General features: G+C 32.9%; 1 protein-coding gene across 3 annotated transcripts in view; it reads right to left on the bottom strand.

The window, feature by feature from the left end:
• The window catches only part of HBS1L (HBS1 like translational GTPase), a 90,106-nt gene that overhangs the window by 60,110 nt on the left and 3,314 nt on the right, over positions 1-26,682 (bottom strand). Inside the window, exons 2-5 of one of the 3 annotated variants that reach the window (XM_077144068.1) lie at positions 26,452-26,517; positions 23,479-23,607; positions 19,695-19,889; positions 13,778-18,413 (exon numbers count right to left, since the gene is read on the bottom strand). In XM_077144068.1, coding sequence (XP_077000183.1) covers positions 16,933-18,413; positions 19,695-19,889; positions 23,479-23,607; positions 26,452-26,517 — 1,871 coding nt within the window. In that variant the 3' untranslated portion in view covers positions 13,778-16,932. Of the gene's footprint in view, positions 1-13,777; positions 18,414-19,694; positions 19,890-23,478; positions 23,608-26,451; positions 26,518-26,682 lie in introns of those variants that run through there. The other 2 variants (XM_077144067.1, XM_077144069.1) reach the window with 2 other exon arrangements.

Below are 26,682 nucleotides of genomic sequence, written 5' to 3' on the forward strand. Positions count from 1 at the left end.
GGCAGGAATTATTTTTTTACTTGGAAATATCTTTACAACATAAGCCTTGTCAAATCCATCATGCAGCATCCATCTCCTATCAAGCAGAAGAACAAAACTCTCTACCCCAAAAGATTCACTGGGACCAGATTTCAGTTTTATATGAATATTGTTGAACCAACCATTTCTAAAAATTTTTTTAAAGTTTAAATGACAAGATTTCAGAAAGCTGTCTGACCTCAATCTGTGTATTAGGTTGGCTTATATACCTTGTGGATTCAGTACTTCTAATACAAGCAATGAATTTAAAGTATGATCATTATTACCATGTATAGAAATGAGAATTCTTGCTACTTCAAGATATAATGGAATAAAGGATACTGCAACACTAACAGTTTTCCTTTTACAAAAAGAGGAGGGATTTATATTCTATTTGTAAATGAACATTATTGCTGTAGTAGAAAATTGTTAGATCTAGAAATAGGACAGACTACAAAACATTTACAGAATATGAAACGGTATATATCAAAACCCTTCAACAACTTCAGATAAATACTTTGATTTTTCTCACCATTCTGCCCTAGACCTCCTGTTCCACGCTCCTTGAGATTTCATCTATATCCACATTCCTGAAATTTTCTACCTCTGGGCGACTCCCAAACAAATCACATTAATCCTTCATATTTTAAGCCTAAACATGATGTGATTATAAGCAGAGCTAAAATTATTATTTGAGAAATACCTCCTCAAAATGCAGAATAACCTACCCTTAATGAGCTTCTATCATGAACCAAGAAATGCTACAATGGCTAATATAATACATATGGCCTCATTTCAATATCATAATCACCCTAAAAAGAACTATTACTCTAATTTTGCAGATGAGGAAACTGCAGCACAGAAATGCTGAGTAATTTGCTGAAGGCCACGCAGCTAGTAAGCAGAACGGTAGGAATCTAAACCCGGGACGTTTACTACCACTACCTGTGCTCTTTCACCATGGAAACCAGGTGTGCAAGTCAGTGATTTCTACTCATAAAGTCAGAAAAACACAGAACATTTAGACAGAGGAAGAGGAATGGAGAAATAAAACTTCAAAATACACATATGAGCTGAAATAAAGAAAAAAGTTTATAAGAACCTTGTTGAAAACTTCAGGAAATGGTTCCAAATAGCAAGAGATGGCAAATAAAAACTAAATTGATTAAACAAATTTAAAAGGTATTACATTTCATCTAGAGTCTCTATTTCACTGCTATTTAAAATATTTTTACATGCACACAGACCTTCAGAGAGCCATCCTAATCCTTATTTCAAACTAGTCTTCAATTTCTTTCCTAAATTCTCCCTTTGGGATTTTCAGGAACTTGACCTCAGGACAAGGAGAACCTACTGCTATTTGAATAATCTTGAACAAATTTAAATTTTAAAAAGATATACAACCTTCAGACATCACCTTGAAGTGGTGATGGGATACTGCCATTCCTAAATAGCTTCAGAAGATTTGGCAATGGTGCCAATATTCAGAAATAATTCCATAATAATAAATGTTTTGAATTCTTTAGTAAAGGGAAAGAAAGGGTATCAAATACTGTATTAATGGACTCCTATAAGGTAGACTACTGGGATAAAGGATAAATCATCTCAATACTTTGAGGAAGATGACAGTATCAGCATTTTAAAGAAACCAAGCCTCAGAGAAATCCAGTACCTTAACAAGGCTACACAGATAGCAAATGGCAGAGCTAGGCTGCAAAACAATGCTGATGTTGATGTTGATTTAATTTCAAAGCTACCACTCCCTTCTACATACTTTACCACAGTCTCCCAGTCACAGAGTACATGCCAATGCATTCTTAAGTCTAAATGAGATCTGGAAAAATTAAAGTTCAACCCCTTCTTTACACATTACAAAAAAAAAAATCTTAACTATAAAAAATTCATTATTTTTAGATCAATTCTCTTAGAAGAAACTTTAGAAGAATATGTATAATCTAGAGATTGAGATTGTTTCTTTTAATCCAAGACCAGAAACTGATAAGCTATAAAAGAAAAGACATATAGTGACATTAAACTTTTGAATTTTTCTATAGAAAAAGAGCAAAGTAAAAGAAAGATGATAAACTGAGGGAATTATTTACAACACAACAAACAATAAAAATTTAGTATCTGTAATAGAAACAAAGACTTTGAAAGTAGTAAGACAAAAAGACTACTCAGGAAAATGGGCAAAGGATACAACTAGCAGTTCACAGAACAAATTCAAACAGCAAACGAACATATGAAAACATGTTCAACTTCATTTATGGCCATGGAAATGCAAAATAAAGCAATAATGATATTAACTTCTTACCTGTTTGACTGTCCCTGCTGGAATGGGAATGCATTCATTAAGCAATGGCCATAACCACATACAATTCGTATCCAATACATCCCACAATCCCACTAAGGGGGATCTAGCCCACAGAAATGAAAGCCCTAATTAGTAAGGCTATGTACAAGGATGTACTAGTGCAGCACTTGCTCAAACAAGCAAAAACTGGAAATGAAATGAAGGTCCTTCAATACATGAAATCTTGAATAAATTGTGATGCAATCATATCATGGAATATTACATAATTACAAAATACAGTAAGTTAGAGTTACTCTATTTGACAATACAGTATGAAATAAGAAAAACGACAGATAATACTTTTTTTACAGATGTCATCAAAAATCTCCATATCTATATGTGTCTATTTTTAGATATGATTATATGACCATAAAGAAATGCATGGAAAAATATTTATCTGGCTGTTAAGATTGGCATAGCTGGGGGGGAGGGGTAGATAAGTAATTCCTGGAAAAGGCCTACTGTAAAAACATCATGAACAGTTAAAAAAAAAAAAAAGTCCCACAAAATTAATGGAAGCCACTTAAGCACTTCAATTCATTAGACATTAATACTGAATCCACTTTTGAACAGTACTTTGCTTCTTATGTAGTGATAAAAGAACACCATTTCTTTGGACTAAGAACAGCTATCATTTCTTGAACACTTTCCATGTGCCAGATACTGTGTGAACTATATCAAATGGGTTATTTATTTTTCTCACAGAAACCTGTCAGGTACTTACTATTTTCTCAAGGAAAAATGATATTCTAGGTATAGGTAAACCTATAATGGCATGCTCAAAGCAATACAGATACAATTCTCAGGGATGCAAAGGTGATTGCCATTACAACAGACCCAAGAAAACTGCATAATTTGTCTTTGACTCTTCTCCACGCTGTTAATGACTAAGAACTTCAGTACAAATATAAAATCCTCAATGGAGTCTGAGTACCCTTTATAAAAGAGCACTAGAAATATTCCTATGATTAATAAATGTAAGAAGTGAATTAGTACAACCTTTCCAAGGGGTAGCTCCATATGTATTAAAAGCCTTAAAAATGCCTATACTCAGCAATCTCACTCTAAAACCACACCCCTTATAAAACAATTGGAAAAAATGCATGAAGGTATAAGAACGTTTACTGAAGCATTTTTCTTTAATAATAAATTGAGAAACTTAACTTTCTACAACAGGTGTTGGTCAATTAACTAGACACCTATACAACAACGTGAAACCTAAATTTTTCAACATACAAAAAAGATTTATGGCACACAAGTCAAAAACGTTAAGAAGGTGAAGCATTCCCTCCTCCCCCTTCTCCAAAGGGATGAATATACCCTCTGAGTAGAAATGCGTGCACACACACACACACACACACACACACACACACACACACACACACACACACTGAAATAAGAATAAGTACATAAATGAGAAGGGCTTTGGTATCAGAGGTACCTTGTTCTGAGTGATGGCTCAACAACCATTTACTAGTTTTGTGGCCTTGGGTAAGATGTTATTTTGAGCCTCAGATTCCTCCTCCTTTAAAACTTTAATAAAACATGATCCCTACCCTTTAGGATTACTGTTAAATGAGACAGGTATAAAGAGCACAGGACAGCAGTTCATGTACAGTGACCTCATGAAAACTGCTTATTATTACTTAAATGTATAAAAATGCTCATAGTTCTAAATTATAGATAATGGGATCAGGTATTTTTTCCTATTTATGCATATGAATTTCCTCAATAAATTCTTTATATTAAATCAAATAGAACTGTTGCTTAAATAAGGAACAGAAGACCACAAAATGATTTAAAACTTAAACCACTAGGAAATGACTCTGAAAGTTTTTTTTTTAGTTGATACCAATTCTCTACAAAGCAATATCAAGTTCTTCATAGTTAAGTAATGCCAGAAAAAAAAAACTACAAAAAAATAATTGTAATTAAAACCCTCACTAGTAATAAAGCTGATTTTCCTAACAAAGGATTTAATTTTATCCCTAAAACATTTACCACCAAACAAGAAAAATGAGAACGGGTAACTATTACAAGAAAGAAAACTGCTACAAGAAAGTAATATACATAAATGAAAAATGCCTTTGAAGTTCAAAAGAAATGAGTTTAAATTATAAATTGCCTCTTAATATCCATGTGATATAAAGCAAGTTATTTATTTTATATGTGCCTCAGTTTCTTCATACCTTATAGGTTCTTGAAATGATCAAATAAAATAAATACAAAGCATGATGCATATTCGGCACTCAATATATTAATTCACTTCCCTATGTTCACCTTGAGAGGTGGCAGCTCCCAAAACAGAGAACCTTACACAGAGCCAAGAAAAAGAAGCAGGTAATATATTCAGAGTGAAAATATTTCGTTATATTTGGTATTACTACGAAATCAGAGATGTAGCATTTTATCAACTGTAAGGCCCCCAAGGGGTTACTATGAAGCTCAAGAGAAAAGTCTGTGACTTAATTCTATGTCCCCAAGACCTAGCACATTATCTGATAAAAAGTGAACATGCAATAACTGCTTGCTGAAGTGACTATTTTTCCTCACCCTCCATTCTATCCCCTGCTAATGTACTTAGCAATGTTTAGTTTATAGCAAGCACTCTGATAATATTTCTTATTAAAAGAATCTACAATTGCCCTTGGAATCAAACAAAAAAGTGTATACAGACACATATATTCTGAACATAACTTCTAAGGTTAAAAAAAAAGCAAGGCCGCCAGGAGTAAAAGTAAACTTTACATTCAACATTCATTCAATTGGTATATGCTACTGACTACTCATGAAGAAAATAAGCTGTTTTGAGAGTCTAAGGCAAATTATTTTTAAGTTAAGCTATTGGTGTTTCAGTTTTTCCAGTGTAGGTGTATATACAAAGAGAATCTTAAAACTTAGCTGAGAACATTCTGAACTAGTTTATTCACTGAAATAAACCACTTCCTTTCAAGAACCCACATAATTTTGGGCAGACAGTCAATTAATTCTGAAGATTTTGGTATAAGAAGTATAGAATTCCTCTAATTGTTCACATAAAATTACTCCATGATGGGTAAATTAGTGAAAAAATTTTTCAAAAACAATATATTTCAAAAGGGATACCAAAAAATTATAACTAAATATGCCTATTTTAACTCCCTACAAAATGGATTAAAAACTGAAATGAAATACATATTTTAAGTGCACTACTGGAAAGTTTATATTGATAAAGAGATGTTTGTGACATCTCTCGTTACTAATAACATAACCTATGTTCTCAAGTACTTTTCTCCAAATTAACCATACAAGGTACTTCCTAGATAAGGATAAAACCTCATGAAACTTTTTTCTTTTTTTTTTTGCATGGGCAGGCACCGGGAATTGAACCCAGGTCTCTGGCATGGCAGGCAAGAACTCTGCCTGCTGAGCCACCGTGGCCCGCCCTCATGAAACATTTGACCTGAGAAGGGAGAAACAAGAACTTGTATCGCCTCAAAAAACAACCTATTGTCCTTATCTTTCTCAGTTTCCTTGAAGATGTCTATGAAAGACAGAAACATAACACAATGAAGTAAAAAAGAATGCACTGGTTCCAAGCGTAGCCTGCTTTATCAATTTTTAATTTCTTGCCTTCTCTCTTAGAGAAACTGCCATTAAGCTCAAGAACATTATAATCATCTGACTACAGTTATAAAAAATATTATATTCAAATATTTATTTAAACAGTAGTATACAGACATACTATATGACGTTTAATGGACAATTAAAACTGTGAAACTAGCAAAACAATACAAGAAGATAATGATTATTCTCAATATATAAAATTAGACTTTATTTTATAAAATAAAAACCTTACTTGCAGGAAAAGCCAGGTGAAGTTCCAAGAGTACTGAAAATGATACACAGGTTTCTAAATAGTATGGGCCAATCAATTTTACTTAAGGCAAACCTTATCAAAAACAGCAGTTCAATTGTGAAGTACAAACTTGAAGGGTATTTCTCCAAAGGCGTCTACATTTTTAAATAACCAATTATATTAATAATCTGAATGACGTAATATACATTCATTGACTACTTTATGAAGCAATGGAAATATCAACTTTGAGAACTGTGCAAAATGATAAATTTTAAATATACAAGATTCCTCTTCCAGACTTATAGAACTACTTTGTTTCTTCAATGCTTCCTTTTTATAGGCCAACTATTTTTTTTAAAGAGTCAAAATAAACCCAATGTCAGAGAAAGCCTCAATAACAATCATAAGGGTTAAACTTCACTTCATATAATATCCATTCTATTGAAAATTATTTGTCTTGAAGTTACATTGCCTAATTATAAAATTTTAAACCACAGATATGATCTTTTTACAAATGATTTCCCTTTAAACAATAATACTATATTGTATCTTAATTTTAGTCTGTTACTCATATTCTGTTTCATTGCTTTGTGATTGTTCTCCTTAGTAGTTATAAGGTGGCAGAAAAATGAATGTGATCTTAAAATTTTAAAAACTGGCCCATAATTTTACTTTCCAAATATCTGCTCTCTTAGCATTCATTCATATGAATGTATAATAAAATTACATGATAATCCATTCTAAAGTTGTATTTGCTATTAGTGACTTTTGATAGATATATTAACATAATAAACTAAAATGTTATCTAAATTAAGGAGCCATGTCAAGCTGTAATACACTATTTTAGAAATAACAGTTCCAATTTATAACCACAACGCAAAGGCTAATTTTTATACAGGTATTTAAGAAGCCCACATTCCAAAATTTTAAAATAATACAAAAATATTGAGTAAAGCACCATAAATGAGATATAAGAAATAACCTTCTAGCCTGCTTAATGGTATGCCATCACAAAGCTGGACGAATATGAATTGTGGAATTATACTTCAGCTCCTGCCTTGGGACAAGGCTGCATAATACCTCTTAGGAGAACAGTCAAGTCTAGCTTGAGGGTTGAAAAAAGGGTATTTAATCAAATAGCCCTAAGAGAGAAACATCCAGTTAAAGGGACAAGGTAAAAGTGTTTATTTCCCATTCTCCAAAAAAATACCCATCAAAGTGGAGGGGAGGAGAGGGGGAGCAGAAAACATCCCGACTTCAATGAAACTAGAAAGCAAACATAACACCAAAACACAAGCTAAGAGAGCATTTGCCACCCAGCAACTTGGATCGAGTTGAAAGGACAGTGAAGGATGCCTATGACCAGTTTTCCAGAGTTGGTGGTATAGCTCAGAAGGACCAACCAAAGACCCATTATTAAGAACAGTAAGACCCCTAAAGAGTGGGGGAACATTCAAAGGTGAGGGTGGAATTATACAGAGAAGGTAGGATTTAACAAATAAGTTATTAGTGCAGAATCATTATATTGATATTTTAGTCTCCAATAACTTAGAGCAGCTAGAAGTAAAAATCATAAAATTGTGGGATTGTAACCCATACCAGACTCTGAAATCTGTTCTACAACTAATTGCTGTGATATACCGTTACTGAAATGTATTGCTTTTTTTGCATATATGTTATTTTTCAAAAAAGAGGGAAAAAAGGGGGGAGGAGTATAACAGAGAAGTTAGGATTTAACAAATGAATGTGACTGCTGAATCATTATACTGACACTTCTTTTAGTTTCCAGCATCTTGGAACAGCTAGAAAACAAATAAAAAAGCATGGAACTATAATCCATACCAAACTTTAAAATCTGTTTCATAACTAGTTGTTAAAATGTACTTGAAAATTTATTGCTTTTTTGTGTATGTTACATTTCACAATAAAAAAAAAAAAGTTAAAAGAAAGCTGAGGAAGAATCCCAGAACCCATATACACTGAGGAAAAGGAAATCATAAAAACCTTCAAGACAGAATTTATAAGAGTAGAAGAGGCCCAGCTCCATCATCAGGCTGTTCCCCACATTATTCTTCACACAACACTATCAAAAAAAAAACCACCTCTTTTTCAAATATGAGAAATAGTCAGACATGACATGACATGGAAGCTATGAGAAGATATTCCAAGAACAAATAATGGAAGTGAAATAATTAAATGGCAGATGAAGAATACACAACAGATTAATGAGAAAGTATAGCAGAGAAGTTTTTAAGTTCCATGATATCAAATATATGAAATAAGATGTAGTTTGTGAGAAATACGCTTGAAAGAAAGGTACAGTGGATGAAAGAAAAGATGATAAAAATAATAGGAGATGAAAAAAAGTGAACAAGCTGAGGTCAGAGGAAAAACAAAGGTGGGAAGGGAGGACTTACTACATGTATAAAAGCCATGTTAAGCGCATAACATTGCAAAAAAAAGAGATCGTGACACAAAGAAAATATTAAGAAAATGGAGCAAAGTAGAAAAAAACATTGAAATGATTAGAAAGAAAATAATACACAAGGCTAAGAAAAGCAGCACTTGCTTAACTGGTTCACCTGGGGAAGAGAACAAATAATGGAAATAAATATTCAATGATATAATAAAAGAAAACTTTTCCGAACATAAATGAAGACCTGAAACCACAGTCTGAAAAGAAAAAAAAATGTAAAATAATCAAAACTACAACATATTCTAGTGAAGTTAGTTGGAAAATGAAAAAGCAATTTCACAGAGATTCAGGAGATGGATAGGATGTTAAAACAAAAAAACACTGGGAAAACAGTGAAGACACATCTGCAAAGCCCTCTAGGAAAGGCAGACAGACCCAGGATTATTCTGAGTCAATCTGTCATGCAAAATAGGCCACAGAATTATTCTCAAATACTCCACTCAGGCAAAATTTCAAAAATGCACTTTGGAAGAGAGGAAAAGTGGGGCAGGTAGGTAATACCAGAAGTAAAACCAAGTCAAAAAACATTATAAATCCTGATAATTAATAAAAAATGACTAAAATGAGGCGATAAAGGGAGAGAGGATAAGTATGAGAAAATGTAACTGTACTAACTCAACTTTTAAAGCCAGAAATCAATAAATAACTGTTAAAGGTAATAATTTAATTAACAGAAGTTTAAAAATATTATAAAAGATATAAAAGTAAATACGTTATCTAAGAATGTAAAAGATTAACAAAAATGAGAAATGAAGGGGTAAACTGCAGCTGGTTAATCTCTTCATTTTTTCATAGTAAGAAGTCAACACATATTGTTTAAAGTTGGCAAATTAAAAAACAAATGTTAAAGAATGTTATTGCACTATAGAAGTTACGAAAAAGTATACACAAGACTAAAACATAGACTACATCAAAATATATAGAGAGGACCACAATATATAAAATATAATAGGTGATAAAGCTATCATATCAATTCTATAAATGGAAAAAACCCATCTGTTAAAACATGGGTCTGAGAAACTCAAGTACACAAAAGATAAACAACTAAGCCAAATGACTCAAAACACTGAAAACAAAATGATGGACAAATAAAACTTACAGAAAGCAGCAATCATGACATTAATACAGCAAAAGAAATAAATCTAAGCCAAAAAACAGAAAACATGTCCAAAGAAAAGAATTTAAATGGAAAATTCAAATCTCTAGAAAGGATTTGTATCTTTATATATCAACATTTAGAGGGTAAAATCTGTAGGAAATAAGATGAAATAGAAATGCAGGGCTATTACATTTTAACTTTCTTCACTCAGCCTATAACCAGTCAAGGAAACAGAATATAAGTAGGAATACTGAATTCTGTAACAATTTAAAAGGAACTAACAGAAATTCTGCAAATGGAAAACATACTCTTGAAAAGTACCTATGAAACCATATTCTTGCAAGCAGTGGACAACCAATTTAAGACTAAGCCTTCGATCTTGGGATTCACCCCTATAAAACTTATTTTTGCAAAAGAGAAGCTAAGCCTACCTTTAATTATGCCTAAGAGTCACCCCTGTAAACCTCTTTTGTTGCTCAGATGTGGCCTCTCTCTGTAAGCCAACCCAGCAGGTGAACCCATGACCCTCTTCACCCATCCCCCACCCCTTCCATGTAGGACATGATTCTCGGGGGTATAAATCTCTTTAGCAATATGGTGATTGCTGGGGATGAGCCAGGATCCAGCACTGTGGGACTGAGAAAGTCTTCTTGACCAAAAGAAGGAACAAAGAAATATGACAAAATAAAATTTCAGTGGCTGAGAGATTTCAAACAGAGTCAAAAGGTTATCCAATAGACTTGATTCCTGAAGATGCACGTATAACCATATCTTTTACAAAGTGAACGAGTGATTGTGAAAACCTTGTGGCTGATACTCCCTTTATTCAGAGTACAGACAGATGAGTAAGAAAATAAGGTCAGAAAATAAATAAATAATGGGGGTGGGGGTCAGGGTGAAGAATTGGGTAGATTGAAATACTAACCAACGTGAGGGAATGGTAAGGAGTATGGGATATATGAGTTTTTTCTTTTTATTTCTTTTTCTGGAGTGATGTAAATGTTCTAAACATGATCATGGTGATAAATACACAACTATGTGAGATACTGTGAGCCACTGACTGTATACTTTGGATGGACTGCATAGAGTGTGAAGATATCTCATTAAAACATTTAAAAAAAATCACAAGACAAACCAAAATTCAACACAGTTTGCTCATATACACACACAACTATAAATTAACTAATTTCATGAATAATTTGAATATCCTTCAATAAAATATCAAATAACATCATCTCATTAAAATAATAATCCACCAACTGAGGTTGTTCCAATTTATAAGACTATTAAAATAATAATGCTGTTATCTAAAGGCTTTTGGCATCAATGGAGACAGTTTTTTTTTCCTCCAAAACTCTTTTGATAACATTAAACATCCCAATAAAAATTCTAATGAATTTTTTCAGTAACTTGAGAAGCTATTTCTCAGTTCGTGTGGAAAAAAGAGGAAATCATGTGACTCAGGGAAACTATGAGAAAGGACAGAAAAAACATGATAGCCCAACAAAATGTAAAAATCTAAGAGTAATACAAAACTATAGTAATTAAAAGTTTTGTACTAAGTTAGAGCTAGTCAAAGAATTACAATAGAATAAAGCACCAAAATAGAGATAGCTAACAAAGATGACATTTCAAATTAGCTTTTTTTTAAAAAAGAAAAGATAAAAAATTCAACAAACGATACTGTGACAAATACAGCTACTGGAAAGAAGGAAGATGGTGGTAGAGAAACCGGGGTCCTACCTGTGGTAGACTGAATTATTCACCCGTTTAGAAATGTTCTTAATCTCAATTTGCATTCCTGTGGGTATGAACCATTGTTTTATGATCTCTTGAGGATTTTAATTAAGGTGTGGGCCAATAAGTGTGAGCCGTAAGAATCAGAAGAAATGTGGATGTAGTCAGAAAAAGCCACAGACAGAAAGCCAGAAGTCAACAGAACCCAGAAGAGAAAGGAGAAGACATCACCATGAGACATGAGGTAGGGACACAAGCCAAGATAACCAAAGAACCACAGCAGCCAGCATCAGAATGTTATAAACTTTGGGGAGAAAGCATGGCATTGCTGACACATCTAGCCTCAAAATTGTGGGACACAAATTCCTATTATTTAAGTCAATCCATTGTATGGTTTTTGTCACAGCAGCCTGGAAAACCAATACACCACCTTAATCCCAAATAGTGAATGGATCAAAGATGTGAGTGTAAAAAAAAATCTGTAAAAGGTATTAGAAGAAATGATGGAAAAAAGTTTGATGTATCTGAATATATAAAAATTTAAGATTTGTCTTATAAAATATGACATAAGAAATGACAAGGTGGAAATGAGAAAAAGTATTTTCCATTCATGTAACGTAGTAATTTTGATAGGTAGATGGGTTCCTAAAAATCATAATGAAAGTAAACCAACAGAAAAATGGGCAAAGATTAAGACAAGCAGTTCTGACAAAAAAGAACACAAGTAACTTTAAATATACGACAAGACGGATTAGTCTCGCTCATTAAAGAAATAATGTAAATGAAAAATATTTTCCAATTATCATATTGGTATAATACTAAAAGGAGTAATATCCCTATCTGTGAGAATGTGAGCAGAAACATTCATAAACTCTCGGGAAGGAAACTAGTACAACCTGTTAAGGGCAGTTAAGCAGTATCTATCAAAATGTTTAAAGTATGTACCTTTTGGCTTACAAATTTAATTTCTAGACTTTAGGATATACACTTTGGTACCATTAGTGATAGCAGCTAGAAACACTTAAAATGCTCATCAATAAGGGCTGATTAAATAAATTATGGTACAACCATCCTAGGAATTCTATGCAGCTTTTAAAGAATGAGATTTGAGTTGTAAATGCTGGTAAATAACAGCAAATTATATTAAGTGACACAAATGTAGACGCGTTAGGACACCCTTCCATTTGTGTAAAAAAGTATACATGTACATTCATAGACGTGTAATATGCAAAGAACATTTCTGGAAGAATAATACAGAAGAAATAATTTGTTTACAGTGATTTCCTCTGTAAAACCAGATTGTGGGACTGCCCAGGAGACAGATTCATTTTTACTTTAAATCCTTTTCTACCTTTAATATGCCAGACACTAGTTTAAACTGGGGATGCAGCAGTAGATACACAAAAGTCCTGCATTTATGGAACTTGCATGACGGTGGGGCTGATAGGGAACAGGGAGGACACAGATAAATTACTAGTGTATACACACCATGCACACGTGCCTACACACACTATGTCAGATTACGCAAGAGCCATGAGGAACAATAAGACAGGGTTGGTAGGGAGAAAGAGGGTATGAGTATACTGGGCGGGGAGGGGGGTGCCTATCATTTTACACGGATAAAGGTTCTCTATTCCAGGGTGGGAATAAAGTGAAATCTAAACTACAGCCTGAAGAACGATTAGCTGGGGGGGGGGGGGGGGGGGGGGGGTGGGAGGCAGGGGGTGAAGTGGAGGAAGATTGGGACAAATAATACAGAAACTACAAAACCAGAGGAAACACAGGTAGGTATTCCTTGTGGGTTTGGACAGAGGGATGCACTTAAACAGAAACTACTTCATGAACAGCCTTATAAAATAATATAAAGGTTTTAGACAGGGGAACATAAAATTTTAGAAAAATTATTCTGCCCATAGTGTAGCAAATATTTCAGGAAGAAATAACCTGAAAATAAAGAATTAGATGTTTCAGGAATTCTGTCAATATCTAATGGTATTTACCAGAAAAAGAAGTGAGTAAGATGGAGAGTAGTGGGTCGAAGTACGCATACACATCATACAGAAACATATATATATATATGTCTTTATTTATTTATAAAGTAGAAATAACAGGAATTGGTCACTGGATGACACGAAGTTTCTGGCTCAGGTAACTGTGTTACTAATAAAGATGGCAATAGGAGGGGGTGGCAGCGGAGATCAGGAAGACAAAGACGTCGGCTTTGGAGGGTATGATGTCATACACAGCACACTGCAATATAATTACGAGTTAAGTGCCCACAGCTTCTCTCCCCTTTGAGGTAAGAATCACCTTTATTCACTTTAGCCTCAATCTAAAATGATGCTTTTCTTTAAGGCATACAAATCAGACTTTTTTTTTTTACATGGGCAGGCACCGGGAATCAAACCCGGATCCTCTGGCATGGCAGGCAAGCGTTCTTGCCTGATGAGCCACCATGGCCCGCCCCAGGCATACAAATCAGACATGTCAATCAGAAAGAAGTATATACTTGATCAGTTCTTTTACCTTCCGTTACCCTCTCTGTAATTACATTATGAATACTCACCATAACCTATACTTTAAAAGTGTTTCTATGGGAGTCTAAAAAGTGAAAAGAATGTATTAATTTTTACCCTATGAAAACAAGAATTCTAAATGACAAATATTTTAAAAGAAATTCAACATATCCAGGTAGTTTGTTTTTTAATTTGTTTACAGAAACATAAAGCATCATCTACAGCATAAATTATTAAAATACCATTCTGAAATATCAAGTTTATATAAAAAATCATAATCGAGAAATTGTGCTGTTCGCATATCTGACTTAAGAAAACCTCAGAATTATAATTTCTTTCAATATAGCTTTTGCAAAAATGTATATATACACTCAAAATGTGGCAAATCTTTTTACAGCCTAAAAATTAAAATTACAACATGTAATTGCATAAACAGAGCCTTATATAATTATATGAATACAGATAAAAGTAGCAAAGAGACTTCTATTATTTACTCCTATTCAGTCAACCTTATTTTGTTCATATATATTGTTTCTATTAAACAATAGAAAGCAATTAATTTCTAAGCTACCTGATAGGCCAGGAGCTAAAGCAGGGAAAGAGATTGGAAACATACTTAAAATACTGATACCTTTCCTCCACACTCTATAAAACAGAAGTGTTTTTTTCCTATGAAAAGACTCTTACAAATGGTAGTTACAATTCTAATCCATCAACAAAGATCTATTTCATCCTACAAGGTCTGCCATATGGCTAAAGCAGTATAGTATTTTCACCTGAAAATTAGTTTATTATAAAAGAAGGTAAAATAGCAGTTCCAATGTTGAACTTCAATGTGGATTAAATGAGTATATGTGAAAAGTGGACCACTTATGTTGCACTCAGTCTGTCAGAAAGCATCTTCCATTCCAAACGAACTCTTAGAATGTAATTAAATTCTAAATTTGAGACTGCCTATATATCAGATCTAGCTGATCAATCATATATTAATTTATAATTAATTGCTGAATGCTCAAAATTCAAGAGAAGAAAAAGTCAGTAGTTGGGGTAATTCAAACTCTAAAAGTGAACATAAAATACAGTTTGTGCTTCAATGATCACATAAGTATCACTATTACTGAAATATGCAATTTAATAAATTAAAAAATACCTGAACTCATCACAAGAAACCAAAAAGTATTTGGTCAAGAACAGTGAAGAGCTAATGCCATCTTAAGTTGTTGTCCCACCAAAATATATAAAAACAACTACATAGCTAAAAATATTGGAATGTCATTCTGAAAATAAGCAGAAACAAGAAGAAATACAAAAAGAAAAAAATTATCAAGTGCAAAGCTAAGTAGCTGCTAGAGAAAAACATTTCTTTACTGGGAAAAGGACAGGTGTGTTATTTTTATTAAGAAATAACATTTTGGACATTATTGTATTTTTCCTGCAGTATCTTTTGTATGCAAAAAACCGTAACTGCTAATTAGCAATTATTTTTGGTAATCCCAATCACTAGAAAATATTAATTATGAATTCAAGTTGATCAGATGTTACTGTTAACATCACTAATGTGTTGCACTGACTTCTTTTTTCCCCAGGCAGTGGTTCTTGCATAGAGAATACATTAGAATCATTTGGGGACCATTTTAGATGATCCCACTGGGATTCCCAAGTCCCATGACTCAGCCACTGATTCAGTTTCTCTGGTATGAAGTCATGGTATGTGTTTTAAAAAAAATTCCCCCAATGGTTCTGATGGCCAGTTGAGGACCACTCCTCTAAGGGATGAAAAACTGATTTGTTCTGTTGCCTGTGAGAGCTCTTATTAAGAGTCTGCAATTTCTGAAACTTTGTGGAGCCCACAGCTATCAGTCAGTACTACAAAAGAAAACCCCATATACCATTATTTATTATAAAGGAAAGGTTAAGAGTTATGATAAAATTGACTATTCAAAAAACATGCAAACATGATAGAAAGATTAGATAGATAATGGACAGATGGCTAGATTGGATGGATGGAGACGTAGAACAATGGGCAATGTAACAAAATGTTAAAATTGGTGGACCAAGGGCAGAGGTTGCATGTAGGAGTTCTCTGTATGGATTTTGTGGTATTTTTGTAATTGTTCTGTAAATTTGAAATTATTTCAAAATAAAAAGTTTAACAAAAACTGTAAAAGAACACGCAACCATATTTGAAAGCACTGTCTATATATTTTAATGTGTGCATTTAGAACAAATCGTTCTGAAAATGCATGAAAATTTATGTATTAACCCAACTTCAATATTTTCATAGTCCCTTAAAGGGTTTTCATTTTATTAATCATGAAAAATGAATTTCAGTAACCCCCACAGTATTCTTAAAAGTTAGGAATTTTAAGAATTTCTAATAAAAAGTTAATATTCATTTATAGAAAAATAATGAAACTGGGAATGATATCAATAATACTTTAAAATGTGATTATGTCTTAGCCATGCTATGCCACATATTTTAGGGAGATTCCTCATCACTGAATCATAATCCTAAGTGGTGGCATTTTCCTTTGAAAACAAAACACAAAAATATTTATAAAAGAGTATTTCTCATCATAAAAATATATAAAGTTGAATATTTCACACTAAAATATCTGAGGTTTGATTTCACAATATCAAGTCTCCATATACACGCTTTGTAAACAAATACCCATTAAAGGCTATCAATTTAATAAAGCCAGCTATCCCACTAAAAGAGGAAATATTCTTTAAATTTCAGTGCAAAAATAGGTATCAACTAAAATTATCAACTCACTTAAGACAATTTTAATATAAAAATCACATCTCAAATCCCGTAATATAAAGTGATCCTAATAAAGACTGTGAACTGAATTTAAAATAAAAAGCTGTACAAGGGATGTTTTCCTTTTGTTACTATTCTCTAGTAAAAGCCTTCTTTTGATTAGCTTTTACAATGTCATCAGGAGATGCTGATTTGAAGTCAAATGGTGTTATAGATATAAGAGGACTTATTTCTTTATCCTTTATGTCTTGAACTTGTCTACTATAAAGAAAAGTCTTATAAAGGTCAAGGGTGCGTCGCTTGCAGTTTTTCGGTGGGTAACGAAGACACAGTGTTGAAGCAAAAGCTGAAGGTCTAGCAGCAAGGGCCTTGGTCCAAGACAGAGAAAAAGGTAGTTTCCTAGTCATAGAGACGTTACTGTTTTTCTTATTGTCTTGAGTGAAATTGGAATGTTTTCCTAACTTTGAACTTAGAACTTTAGTTCCTGGTATTGGCATAACTGATTGATCTATTATAGGTTTTGGAACAGACTCTGGGTTTTTTATAAGAACACTAAGATCAATACTTGAATCTATTCCAGGAGGCCTAATTTCAGATAAACTGGGGTTAAAGGAATCTTTCTTAATCTGAGATCTGTCTACATCAATCGTTTCTGCAATCAAGTCAGAAAGTGACAAATTCTCAAGGTCTCTTGTGGGAGAAGCTTTACAAAATGTCAAAGATGATAGAGATCCTGTTAATTCTGGTATTTCAGTTGAAGACTGACACTGATTTGCTAGTTGTGACAGGGGAGAGGATTCCAAACTTAGATCCGTGAAACTGGCAGACGGCCTGTTACAAGGATGAGATAAAGTAAAGCACTCACTAGGATTATTTTCTTTGTGTTCCTGAAATAGTTCAGGTAGGGAAGGACTTTCACACTGGGACAACTGCAAACTGTCATTTTTAAAAATGTAATTCTTGATACTTTGTTCAACTAAAGAAATACTTCCAAATTCAGTCTTTTTACCAGTATTTAAATTATCAAGAGTCATGTTTTCCAGTGAGTTAGTTAGGTGTAAACGAGGATTATTTAAACTTCCTGAATGGTTTTGTATTGGAGTATTTTGGAAATCAGGTAGTGGCTTATTTTGAATACATAAAGAGTTACTAGGTGGGTTCTTTATCAATAAGGATTTTAAATCTGGTATCCCTTTGAACTCAGAATCATCATTGGGAACACATTCAGATAGTTGAAGTTTTAACAAATCAGCACCTAGACTCTTTGAAAGATGGCTGTCCAGGTTGTGAGTGGATGATAATCTGACTGATGGCCGACTTTTACACGATTCATAAAATGAGTTTCTTGGCATATCATTAATCAGGTCAGCTAGTGACAGCTCTTGTGTTAACTTACATGATTCTTGTTTCTTTTCACTTTTAGGTCTGTCAAGTTTCTTTGTTTTATGGAATAAACAGTGACTTGGTTTAACTGAAGAGTTATGATATAATCCATATTTTTCTACTGGGCCAGAAATATCAAAGGGAGTGCTACTGCAATCCAAATGGTTTGCTGCTGAAGGACAAGAGCTTTGAACATTATCAGCTGAAACTTCAGAAGAACAAAAAACTCCTTACCTTACAAGAGCCATTAATTTTCAGATGAACAGGTGGACATATTCAGAAGACAATCACAGCAACCAGAAGGAAACAGGAAATGAGGCATTCAATTACTAAGTGCTTCTTTTGATAATTATGACATGAATAGATTGCTACTTGATCATTATTTAACATTAAATGAATATTCTAAATGATCCAATTAAGAAGGAATTTTACCTTCCTTTACTAATCTAAAGTCACCTTCATACTTTGTTCACTGGCATATACAAATATAAGTACCAACTTTGTCAATGTCTTAATTTTCATAAATAATACAATATAAGGTTTTAATATAAGTTATAGGCATGGGTATCTCAAATTCAAAATTTCTAAGTAAACAATGGAGAGAACTGGATTCATCTTCTTCTGTTATTTTCAAATCCATTAAAAACAAACAAGTAAACAAAGAACATCCTATGATTTCCATCATGATCTGAGATACACTATTAATACAGATGACGTGTTACAAACTCATCCCAAATTAGCCATTAATAGCAAAAAAAAAAAAATTCTCATTTTTTCATGGAAACAGACAGCATGCAATCTTGCTGTGGCAAAAATCTAGCCCAAAGGTTAGAAGAAATGTCAGAAATGTCAACCCAGTTCACAGTTAGCTATACTTAACAGATTACCAAGTTTCAACTGAGAGATATCACACCAATTAATATTAAGGTACCTCAATTCTCTTAAGTCCAGTAAATTCCAAATTGAACCCTAAGTCGTACAAATCTGAAACTAAAGATCTCATTTTGAAAGGCAAGAGTCGTATAATTACAATACTTATGATATTTAATATATATTTTAAATACTAAATTATATTTATATAGGATATAGTCATAAAGAGATTTTTTTAATTGAGTGGCTATTATTTTCTTCCCATCACTAGAACTGAAAATAAAGTTTGATGATTAAAAATTAATTAAAAATTTAATAATTAAAAACTTTTTAAACTCCCTCTAAGCCACTAATGAGTAAAGTGCTTTGACTTGTTTTCATCTGATTTTATTCCCTCTATACTTTGTTAGCTATGAGAACAAACAGTAAAATAACCTCAAAAGAGGGTATAATAGAGGAAAAGGAACACAGTACTCAGCTTAAAAATCCACAAACTAGAAAATCAATCGAAAATAATCAAGAGTGAACTGTAATACGCAAAAGCTTCTGACTAGTTATTTTAAATGCTCAAGACAAATCAAAACCTCTCTTTAGGCATTAACTATGCAAAACATCTAAAAGAGAAAAAATAAATGCATACCTTTTGATATCTTTCCTGTAGATAGTTGCCCCTCATTCTTGACCTTCAAGTTCTGCATTTTATCTTGTTCCAGAACCACAGCTAACGCCTTCTGCACATCAAACTTGTTTTTCAGAACTGCTTCAATTAATATTTCATCTGGCACAGCATCTCCAAGTATCTCTCTCAAGTGATCAACGCATGAATAAAGACGAGCTAAAACAAACAATAATAATTTAAAGGCTATACTAAACGGTGGAAACAACCCAAGTGCTCATAAAGAGACGAATGGATAAACAAAATGTGGTATATACATACAATGGTATATTATTCAGCCATAAAAAGAAGTGAAGTGCTAACACATGCTAAGACATGGATAAACGCTGAAAACATCATGCTAAATGAAAGACAGACACAAAAGGACAAATATTACAGAATTCTACTTACGTGAAATTTCTAGAATAAGGAAATTTAGAGACAGAAAGGAGATAAAAGGTGACCAAGGTGTAGAAAGAGGTGGGAATGGGGAGTTGTTGCTATAGGGTTAAGAGGTTTTATTTGAGATAAGAAAAAAGCCTTATTAATGTAAGGTGGTGATGGTAGGACAACACTGTGAAAGTAATTAGTGCCACTGAATTGCACACTTAAAAATGGTTAAAACGGCAATTTTCTATTATGTTACAACTTAAAAAAAAAAAGTTATACTACATGATGCCAAGATTTTTTAATCTTCAAAACTGATATTATATATTTTTTCTATAATATACTTAAAATCCCCTCCATTCACTAAAGAATCTCTATAATAGACACCTCCTAGTAGTTATTGCTTGAAAAAATGTAAACTATATTCAGTAATATCTATTTTCACTCAACAATGATGATTATCTACACTGATGATTTTTTGCATGTGTATATAAGGACTGGTGGGTGTGGGCCCTTATATCTATCTTGTCAGTAAACCCAGCTTCACTAAGTATATCTCTTAAATTACTAACTAACCTGAAGTTTTCTTTCATGCTAACTTCATGTTTCCTCAACCAGCTAAAATCATCCTGATGACTCTTTAAAAATGGGTGATAACCTAATACAAAAATGTCATCATAGAGAAGCACAGAAGATCAAAGATAATATATTCATTTTCAAACTAAGAAATTTAAAACCTGAGTTATCTAAAACCTGAAGAGATTTTAATTTCTGAAGACTATGTCTTAATATTCATTAATGATGTAAATTCTGAGAATAGAGCCTTTGTACCTGGCACCTAGTATCCAATGAAACCCAGAATAGTACCTGGCACACTGTCCAATGAAAAAATGAGTATCTGTATTAATATATCTACATGGCATTTAAACATTTTCTAAATATTTATATATGTATGTCTTTTGCAATCCTCACAATAACTCTATGAGCTAAATATATAGGTAAATTCTAATTTATAAAGATGGGATGACTGAAAATCATGGAACAATTAGGTTGCCCTAATCAAAATGGAACTGAGATGTTGATGTCCCTACTCCTTGAAACCATGTCACAGTACATGCTTACATGTTGAATGAGGAATCTTTAGACAACATCCTTCCTTTAAAAAGTTTTTGATACTTTTACTCCCTTTTTTAATTATTAAAAATGAATCCTCAAATATGTGGGTAATTTGGCTTTGCTTGAGTCCAAGACTAATTTTAGGCTAATAAGCTGTGCTTGGAAAATAACACCATTACTGAAAATGAAACAGAATACTTAATACAGCGAGCATCAAAGCCTCTTCCAACTAGTTTTAGTAGCTATTTTCTACAGGTTCACAAAGAGGCAGTGTGGTAAGAGTGGAGGTGATGTGATCAGACTGTCTGGGTTCATATTCCACTGATTAGTTGGTTCAACCATGGGCAAGCTACTTCTCTGCTTCTCATTTTCCTCCCCTATAAAATGAAGACAAAAACTGTCCTATCTCATAAGGCTAGTGGGAACATTAAATATGTTAATGCCTAAACAGCACCTAAATCAGCACCTGGAAAGCATTCACTTAAGGTTAGCTACAATCCTTGTTAATGCTGCCATGCAATTACTTGTTTTGCCACGTGGGAATGATTATCTTCCCTTCTCAAACATAACTTTGAATTTCGTTAACTCCTTAAACATCATCCACTGAGCACAGCAGATAAAGAACAAAACTTCTACTCAAATCTTACCCTCTCATTCCACAATAACTATATGATACTTTCTTTAAAAATACAATTAAATATTATTGACGAATTGATATAGAAGATCCTCTAAAAACTTTTACCCAGATTTTCAAATGTATTTGCAGAATTGATAAAGAAATTTGTTTTAGGTCTTCTGTATCTGCCATTACCCTCTCTCCTTTCTAACTCTGTATATTAGTACTTTTTCTCTATTTTTCTTGATTTTGTTGACAGCTGCTCTAAATTTTACTGGTTTAATCAAAGATTAACCCTCAGATTTATACATTTTTACTTTCAAATTACTTAACAGCTATATGTTTTCAATTTAAGAAACATTTAGAGTACAGTCACACATCAGAGAAACAGCAAATTGACTCAGCTCTGTTAGCTCCCAATAGACAGCACTCTATGACATTCAGTGGTATTAGTTCTGCCACAGTGTTCACCAGTCTATGGCTTGAGCGAAGTGTTTGAAGCAACTATTACGGGTAAGAAAAGCCCTATTCTAATAGATTCATCACATATTAGTTTGGTATAAGGCAGCTTGTAAAAAGATCTGTTTTAAAAATGTGTTACAACAGCATGGTGGATCAAGAATATAACGGCCCAGCTTTCATATTTTAGTAATACCATGTGTTATCAAATCTAAGATGGCATGAACTATAAAGTATACCATTTTAAAAAAACAAAAGCTTATCAATTTAAGTATTACAAAATGCTAAGATGCCATTTGTTGTAAGACACCTTCCCAATTCTGAGATTTTAAAATATAAACAAAATGATCATCTTAGAGGATTATAAAATAGGCTGTCTCTTCTGCAATTGAACCATGCTTTATTTAGCCATGGCTTTAGAACAACAGCATGTAGATTCTCCTTGTACAAGGATTACCTTGGGGCAAAAAGGGAACAACATTATCCAACATAATATGTGCATACCTGAAAAATTTTTAGTCTTTAAAACTTGTACTAAAAATACCAGGGCTTAAATGTGATTGAAGCCATGTCATGTTTGAAATTAATGTATAAAAGAAGACCAGAATACAAAGATCCTCATTAAAATATTTAATAGTTGAAAAGATTCTTTCAGTAATTCATGATTATATTCTTCTGGCTCAATAAGGAAAGGTTTGTCACATCATCAATAAATAAGTTTTAAGTTTTCTCTTGAAGCTTAATTTATAGATGTGAAAGTCAGGACACTTCCTTAGTGTTACTTTAGAGTTAAACATATAAAACAAACCAAAAAACTCCAGCCTTTTGGAACCTAAGTAAAGGAGCTTCTGTAACCTAATCATAAGCTCCACACAGCTTAGGAAACACTAAATATTCCTAAAATGTTCTTAAAACAAATCATTGGTATTCCTCTCCTATAGAAAAGATGAGAGAATGGGGTAGTTTAATTAAAAATTCTGGTTACTAAACAACAGCCATACAATCAATTTTTCAACTATACCATTAAATATATTCCACTTAAACTATACCTAAAATTTTCCTGGAAAATACAAGATACTTTTATATCATTAATACTCAGTCACTATTATGAACAAGCACAATAAAAGTGATAAATTCCAGTATACTGGTTATTAATCATTTTCAGATAAGAAAAACCACTTCTTACTATACCTTGATCAACTCCACTGAGCTGGTGGTTCAAAAAAGAATTGGAGGATTCTTTCAGTACTTCATAATCATATTCTTCTACTGGCTCAACAACGGAAGGTTTGTCACGTCGTGAATAAATAAACTGAGCAGCTAGAATACAAAACAATTGAAGAATGCTGAAGTATAGCTATTCTCTAAAAGAGTAGTATCTTTTCTTTTTTACAAAAATTAAAGTAAAATAATAATGAAAGATTCTGATCTATCACCTAAAGCCAATTACCCACACTCTGTACTCATGGATGAACAAAACAAAACAAAAACAGCCAAGCCAAAACAGATTATATCCAAAATGCAGCTCAAATGTCCTCACTAACTACTCATTAATCTCTTATAAATGTCTTCCTTCTTTCCTCCAATCTCTAAGAGCACTGAGCTAAGGGTCTTTCCTTCAACTTCCAGTATCTATTGTCAATACCTTTCTGATATCTCACCTTTGCCTACTACTCCACCTTGAAATCGTCTCTTCTTTGATTCAAATATTTCAAATTATATAGCAAACCTATTTATTATTTGCATAATTAAGAAAGCCCTAAAAACATTAGATTAATTGCCACTTTCCAAGAATTCTTCATTTTACTGGAATCTAAGAGTTCACAGAGAACACAACAGGCTTTTGAACAAGTCATTCTAATGTTCTTTACCTAACTGATTTCCGGACATCAGTCTGTGCTACCCTAAAGTACTGGCAGGGTCACCACTCAATACATAAAGCTGCATTAGCCTGTTTCCTTAACACAGATTAGCTTATACCAGTTGATAAGTAGGGGAGAGAAGAGGGTGTAACATCGAAGTTGCTTTGGTTTGTGAAACTTTCCCAACACTTCAGTGCTTTGTATCACCATGCAGTAGCAGTATAGGTAAACTCCAATGACACCAACCATGAAGGAATACTGTCCTCTACCTGAAGCCAACTGTACCTAACTTCCTTCTGGCTCAGTGTGGCCACCTGCCCTGTTTTGGAAGTACTCACTACTTGATGCTCCAAGATCTGTGAGTGTTTTACCTTTGCAAACTTACTCAGCCTAACCCTTTCTTACATCTCATTTCACCTTTTCTTAATGGTAAAGTCCTAGATTTACTGGAGTTTTTTTTTTATTAAGAAGGTAACCTATCTTCTCAAATGTACAGGCATTTTATTAAGATGATTACTGTTTTTATTAGGGTAATTGATGCTCAACAAAGGTTCTGAATTGGAATGGATTGAATAAGGATTACAACTTCCAAGTATATTAGCACATAATTACCCTTCAAATAAAGATTTATATACAGACTTTTTGTTATCCTCCAACTCCTTAACATATATTCAATTTTCAGTATCAATGTCAATCTAACTATAACACTCAGAAATCATCTTTTCATCAAGAAAATAAGGCCAGTAGAGTTCAAAAAATTAAGCATGTGCTGGTGAATTTTAGAAATTTCTATTAATTACTGAAGTCACTCAAATTCAGAATTTTTTAGAGCATGAGTATAATCATGTATTCAATAATACTAGCTGTCTCCTTAAGAAGAGAAAGTATTCTTTTAAAGTTACTCATTTTTTAATTGAAAAAACCTGGAAAACATACCACTAAAGAGGACAGTAAGTTTCTCATCTGCACACATTACTGCTATTTTATAAACATTTCAAAAACCACACGCTTTTGTTTTAATACCAATTTGTCAAAGAACAACTTATATAAAACCATTTCAATTATCTCCTGCTTGGATAATGGTGGTTGACTTCTTGGTGTGCACCACAAAAATATCTCTTGAAGATTCAGGTTTCTTTTAATGTGAATTGTACACAAGACACATATCAAGAGCTACACAGGAAAAGTATCAAGGGCTATGAGGGACACAGGGATAAACTACAACCCTAACCTCAAGAAAGCTGTCATGGCACAGATCTCATAAAATCACCCTCAGAATATTTTGCCTTGAATTAACCTAGTACTCACAGTTAAATATTATTACCCAGGCTAAGTGTAAATAAATGATATAATAATAGGATGCCTTCAAGTAGTCCCTCTCTGAAGGCACCCACCCTTATGTAAACCAAGTTTACATAGCTTGTTATGTAAGCCCTGGAGACCTTCACTCCTCAAAATTATCTTTTAAACTGGTTTAAAGTCTGACTAACTAAACTAAAGGGCTGTAGGAAGGGAAGTCTATATATACACCTCCAGGTTCTCCTGCACAAAGAATTCTAATCCAGATGCTATCCAAATTTTTGCATTAGAAATGAAAATTAAGCAGCTGTAATAGAAGCGGCCTGAAAACAGAGTTCTCCTTTACAAGGAAAATTCAAGCAGTGCAGACAAGTTTCAAAAGAAAACTCAGCACCCCAAATGCTATATAAATAATTCTACAATCATTTAAGAGAATAAAAAATAAAAATTCAATTTGTTTGTATGGTAACCCATGACAAACTCTGGAATCTGTTCTATAACTACCTATTGAAGAGTCATTGAAAACCATCATTTTTTATTTCTTTGCTTCATTATGTAGGTTATATTATACAATAAAAAAAGTTAAAAAAAATCCAATCCCACAAAATTTGAGTACCTACTCTGTGTCAAACCTGCATTCTACACTGGGATATAAAATTAACTGCTGCCTAACCCCACAAGTTCTAGAACTTCATTATTAACTAAATTACTATTTTAGAATAATTTAAATTAATTGGATATTTAAAATGATGTTGCAATGAATACTGGAAAATCCATAATCTTCAGAGTTTCTTTTAAGTTGTTTAAAGCTAAATGATGAGATCAAAACTTTAAACTATATTCATGGGTAAAGAAATTATTTTATACACCTTTAAAAACTAAAATAAATTTTATTTTTTCATGTTACATATAGCTTCATGGACAGGCTAGTCCTAGAATGACAATATTTGCTTGACATTTTTAGATAACCAAATCATAGAAATCAATGTATTAAAAAATTCACCTGTTGATGGTGAAATACAATAATCATCCTCTACGGACTGGCCATAAAGATCATCATCTTCAAAATCTAAAATAAAAACACAAGAGGTAAATTCATTCATAACTTCTTTCTATATTTTTATCCATTAATGCGGAATTAATGAAGAATTTCAGAATTCTCTCCAAACTAAAATTAAATTGTTCATCAAAATCAAAGAACCTGCAATGTCTACTTTTTCTAAAAATTCTAAGA

The sequence above is a fragment of the Tamandua tetradactyla genome, chromosome 25 (assembly GCF_023851605.1).
Source record: "Tamandua tetradactyla isolate mTamTet1 chromosome 25, mTamTet1.pri, whole genome shotgun sequence".
Lineage (NCBI taxonomy): Eukaryota > Metazoa > Chordata > Mammalia > Pilosa > Myrmecophagidae > Tamandua > Tamandua tetradactyla.